We start from the raw sequence: 4,670 nt of genomic DNA, 5'->3' as shown, positions 1-4,670 counted from the left end.
GAAGATTCGAACACACGCAATGTTTGGAAATATCGAATGAAATGCCAAGGTTTTGATTGTGTATCGAGTTTTTTAAGGTTTAATAAAGTTGGACCATCTATGGAGTTTCGAAAACCTCCGGTGCCTGTGTGATAAATAGGAAGTTTTTAAGAAGGGAGTTTCAAAAGAGCTGTTGAGGAACTTTGCATCATCACCTGTCAGTACCTGCCATGCTCCGAGGATTTGGGGACACTTTGTGCTGTATTCTTTTTTGAGCTTTGTACTTGTGTTTTGTTTTCCTTCTCTTGTAACACTTCTAATAGCCAGCCTCACCAATAGAATAACAAGGTGAAAGGCTTGGAAGATAAACTTATTGCGTTTTAAATCAACCAACAAGCACCTTGGTTATAGATATTAATTAATCCTAGGGAGAGAATTATTCTAACACAACCAAAGGGGGAATGATTATCTAAGCGAAGAAATAACTGTAAACTGAAAAGAGACGAGCTGGAAGGCAGTTTTAAGAGATACATATATGTCCTTGTGATTTACATTTCTAGTTAGCAATCCACGCTATAAAAGGTCCACGACATGCGGCTATACAACTACACAAAGCAGCATATATCATGGCTGCTACACGAGGGTAAACCTTTTCACATAAAAGAACGCAGATTCAATGCAACAAATCACAGATTGTCTATGAGAACACCCACCCGCCTTCCCACTCAGTCTCTGTTTGTTTGCTGGATCTCTCGAGCGATCTTCTCTTCTTTCAAACCGCCTATACTCTCAGACAAGGACTCGACAATCAGTTCCAGCATTTGCCCTTTCAAATTTCCTTCATCGGCATTTGGCACCGACACACTGATACAAACAGGTCCCTGTCACACCCCACATAATACCAATCATCACTACAAGGAGGGGAGGGCTATACACAAATCATAAAGTGATTAAAATTCGGTTTTTGGAAGGAAAAAAGAAAAAAAAAACATACCGGATGTTGATCCAGGAACTGATCCTCGGGGACAAGCAAAGAATTATCAAGTTTTTGCCTCTTTGGCTCGGGCTCTTCAGGAAGGGGATGTGGTGGTGCGAGGGATGTGAACTGTGATCCAGGAGGTAGTGGCGGCTGCTGCTCATCATTTTTCTTTTCAATCTCCCCTGTGGTCCTAAGAATATCAGGACGCGTCCGAGCAAGCTTGACAGTAACTCCGGAAACTTCAACATCTTTTTTGGAAAGTATAATCTCCCTAATCTTTGCAGGCACTCCCTCCTTTGCTTCTTCACAGTTAGAGTCAGTAAGGAAACTACCCAGATGTTCTGGCATCTCGTTGACAGGAACGAATTTTCGGGTAGCAGGTGAAAAAACAAAAGCATTAGTCTGGTTTATTTTTGCTTCTGCTAGCCTCTCCTTGGGGCTCTTATAGCTCTTCAAGATCCCCATCGGTGGCTCATTTACTTCAGGCAGGGTTTGATTTTCGGTTTGGTTTTGAGCATCGGACAGGGTTTGGTTTTGAGCACGAAACTCAGACAGTTGGTGCTGGTAGTAGGCATGATACGGATCTGAAACATTCAGAAAATGAAAGGGCGGATTTCCAGCATTGCTAACACTGATGTATTTCTCAGACGTAGGTCCCCTTTTTGCCACAAAGCTTGCGGTTTTTTCGAGCACGGATCTGATGCTGCGGGGAGGATGTGTAGTCTGGGTGTCTGTGGCAACTGATGCAGAAGCGGAATTTGCCATATTCCTCGGAAGTTACCCTGAAAGTAAAAAAGAGGAGGGTACGGATTAGATCTGCAGAGACTAGACTTTTGTGGAAAAGTAGTTTTAGTAAGAAAGAAAGTGACTAAAAATATACCAGTATAGCAAAATGATTTCATACAAGTATCTCATAAACCATTGCCCAAACTGACTTAAGTCGCAAATAATGATTGGATTGTGTTCCAAATATACAAAACAACATGAACTCATTCAAGCATTATATCAAACATTCATCTGCTCAGAAACAAATTTGGAATAACAAAAGTAACGAATGAGACCCTAATTTGAAGAATGAAGATCTAGTTCATTCTATATAGATCGCTAATTAACTAAAATCAAAATGAAATCAATGCTAATAAGTAACAATGATCAGATTGTGTTCAAGATACACAAAACAACAAGAATTCATTCAAGCAAGCATTAATATCAAACATTCATCTATGCAACAACAGTTGATTCATTCAGAAACAAATTTGCATTAAACGTAACCAAAAACGAAACCCTAATTTGAAGGAAGCACTAATTCATTCTATATCGATCACTAATTAACTAGAATCAAATTGAAATCAATGCTGGGAGATCAAACTATGACTAAACCCTAAGAACAAGAGAGAAAGAGATTAATCACACTGCACACAGAGTTCGCTCATGAACTATGAAGCGATACGATGGCAGAATTAAACAATAGTAGATGATGTTCTTACCTCTATAAATCGAAAACATAGACTTACCGGTGGCCGGAGATACAGGAAGAGTTACCGGTGGCCGGCGCTACAGGCAGAGTTACCGATGGCCGGCGCTACAGGCAGAGTTACCGGTGGCCGGCGATACAGGCAGAGTTACCGGTGGACGGCGATAAGAGGCTCCGGTGATTATCAAAAGAAAGAATATGTATTCTTCTCAACTGGTGTGTGTGTGTGGGACGGTTATTTATTAGCTTCGCTTGGGCTGGGCTGGACCAGACTGGACTGGGCTAGGTCTTGGTATTGTCGGATCTCATTATTTATTATTATTACTAGTTTTAGAGCCCGTGTTACATACGGGATAATTCAAATTATAAAATTATAAGTAAAACAAATAATTACATAGCGTATATGAAAAAAATGTATTACATCTATACTTGTATCTATACAATGTGTTCATAAATTGATTTTATTTATATCACAAAATGGTTTTTTTTAAATGAACTCAATAAAAAAATGACTGTGCAAAATCGTACCCGAGAATGTCTTTTCTATTGAAAAATTCATTCTCGGTGTCATATATGTATAATTGAAAGAATTTTGGTTATAACCAATTTCAAAAATAAGACTTATCATATTATAGTAGTTCTAACCACTCAGCCTAAATACAAAAGAGGTGTTACCTTTATTGATATATTTATCAATTTACCACCCATCAAAGGAAAGTAGGATATTAAATTGTAACAATGGATGTTCTTCAAGAACTATCTTTTTCTGAACTACACCATAAAAAAGTGTTGATAAGTTTCAGAGGGCTTCTCGACTTTGTCATAATGACAACATAAAACATAACATGTTAACCAATTCAAATTTGTGAATATTTTGTTTCATTTAAGCATAGTTTTACATGACATGCTTCCCAGACAAAGTTCTGATCACCATTGAAGGAAAAATTAATGTTGACATAAATATTTGAAATTTGATAAATGTTAGAAGCATTGATAGGCATGGGGGTGGCATGTCGAAAGTGTTCGCAATTTTTTCTTAAGTTTTAATAGTTGATGGAAAAATAGTCAATTTGCCCAATCCGAACCTTTTGATTATTTCAAAAAATGCCCTTAAAAATAAACTTGAAACCCGAATCATGTTTAAAATTCTAACTTTCATACTTTTGACATTTTAAAGTCAACACTTTGAACCCATAACAAATTTGACGATAAAGCTATTTTGCATTCTCAAACTTTTTAAAATACTCAAAATTTTCATTTTTGACCCGTAACAAATTTTGAACTAAATGTAGTTAACTTGTACCCAACAATCTATTTATCAACTTTTGACCCATAAAATCAAATTTAACTTCCACAAAAAACACGAAACAATTTTCATTTGAAAAACATGATTTGTTGTTGATTTTTGGAATTCACAATGTATTTTGAAATATATAATAAAATAATATGTTAATATTTATATTTATAAAAATATATAGATATTATATAAATATAGTGTAAAAGGAAAGTGAATAATTATTGATTTATTACATATATTAGAGTATATTAGTTTTGGAGGAAAAAAATTATGAGAATTAACCAAAACATGACAAGTGTCTCCATTTATTTTACTTTATTAAAATAGGTAGATTGTTATTGTTATTTAATAGGGGGTGCTACGTTGGGGCCAGACTGAGTGTAACTATGTTATATTAGGACTTGCTTATTGCGTTGAAGATCATGAGAGCGATGACCCTCTCTACCTAGCTTTATCCTAAAGAAAACTTTTCGAGTTTTAATATTCACCACACGCACCGAACAGTAAAGCACCATCGTGTTGTGATGTTGTCATGCACAATATTATTTCTAGCCTTCCATAAACACCACCATATCATGACGAGAAAAAAGCGCTTGAAACCCTTCGCCTTTCCCTTGGAGAACTTGTGAATATCAAGAACATCTAACAACACTTTTCAATCAAAAATGTTGCAACTCTTTGTGTAAGATCATAACACCAATTTAATTTTGATTTTGTAAGGTGTTTATTTGGCAAGGAATGAAGGATAAGAGGAATCATTGGCTTTCCCATCGATTGAATGTGGTTGTTCAGGCTTCACTAAGGGTTTTGTTTATATTTTAGTATTTTACTGGCTTCCTTGTTCTGGAGTTTGGTTCTTCCAAGTACATGAGTTTTCTCTGCAATAGGAAAAAAAAGCAGAGGGTTTAGATCTGCTAACACTTAATTTTTGAGGATGTATC

At 36.2% G+C, this 4,670-nt stretch overlaps 1 protein-coding gene across 1 annotated transcript; it reads right to left on the bottom strand.

Annotated features, from left to right (window-relative positions):
• Positions 1–704: 704 nt before the first annotated feature.
• LOC143576544 (putative splicing factor 3A subunit 1) lies at positions 705–1,723 on the bottom strand. The gene is made up of 2 exons (XM_077060610.1): positions 974–1,723; positions 705–860 (listed from the first exon to the last, which is right to left on the bottom strand). Exons 1-2 carry the CDS (start codon positions 1,721–1,723, stop codon positions 705–707), a joined length of 906 nt encoding a protein of 301 aa, XP_076916725.1.
• Between the last annotated feature and the right edge of the window lie 2,947 nt (positions 1,724–4,670).

The sequence above is a fragment of the Bidens hawaiensis genome, unplaced genomic scaffold (assembly GCF_021521415.1).
Source record: "Bidens hawaiensis isolate Kalapana, Puna unplaced genomic scaffold, B.hawaiensis_p1.1 tig00028238_1, whole genome shotgun sequence".
In the NCBI taxonomy this organism is placed as follows: domain Eukaryota; kingdom Viridiplantae; phylum Streptophyta; class Magnoliopsida; order Asterales; family Asteraceae; genus Bidens; species Bidens hawaiensis.
The sequence above is the reverse complement of the archived record's forward strand: the minus strand, read 5'-3'. Positions and strand labels throughout refer to the sequence as shown.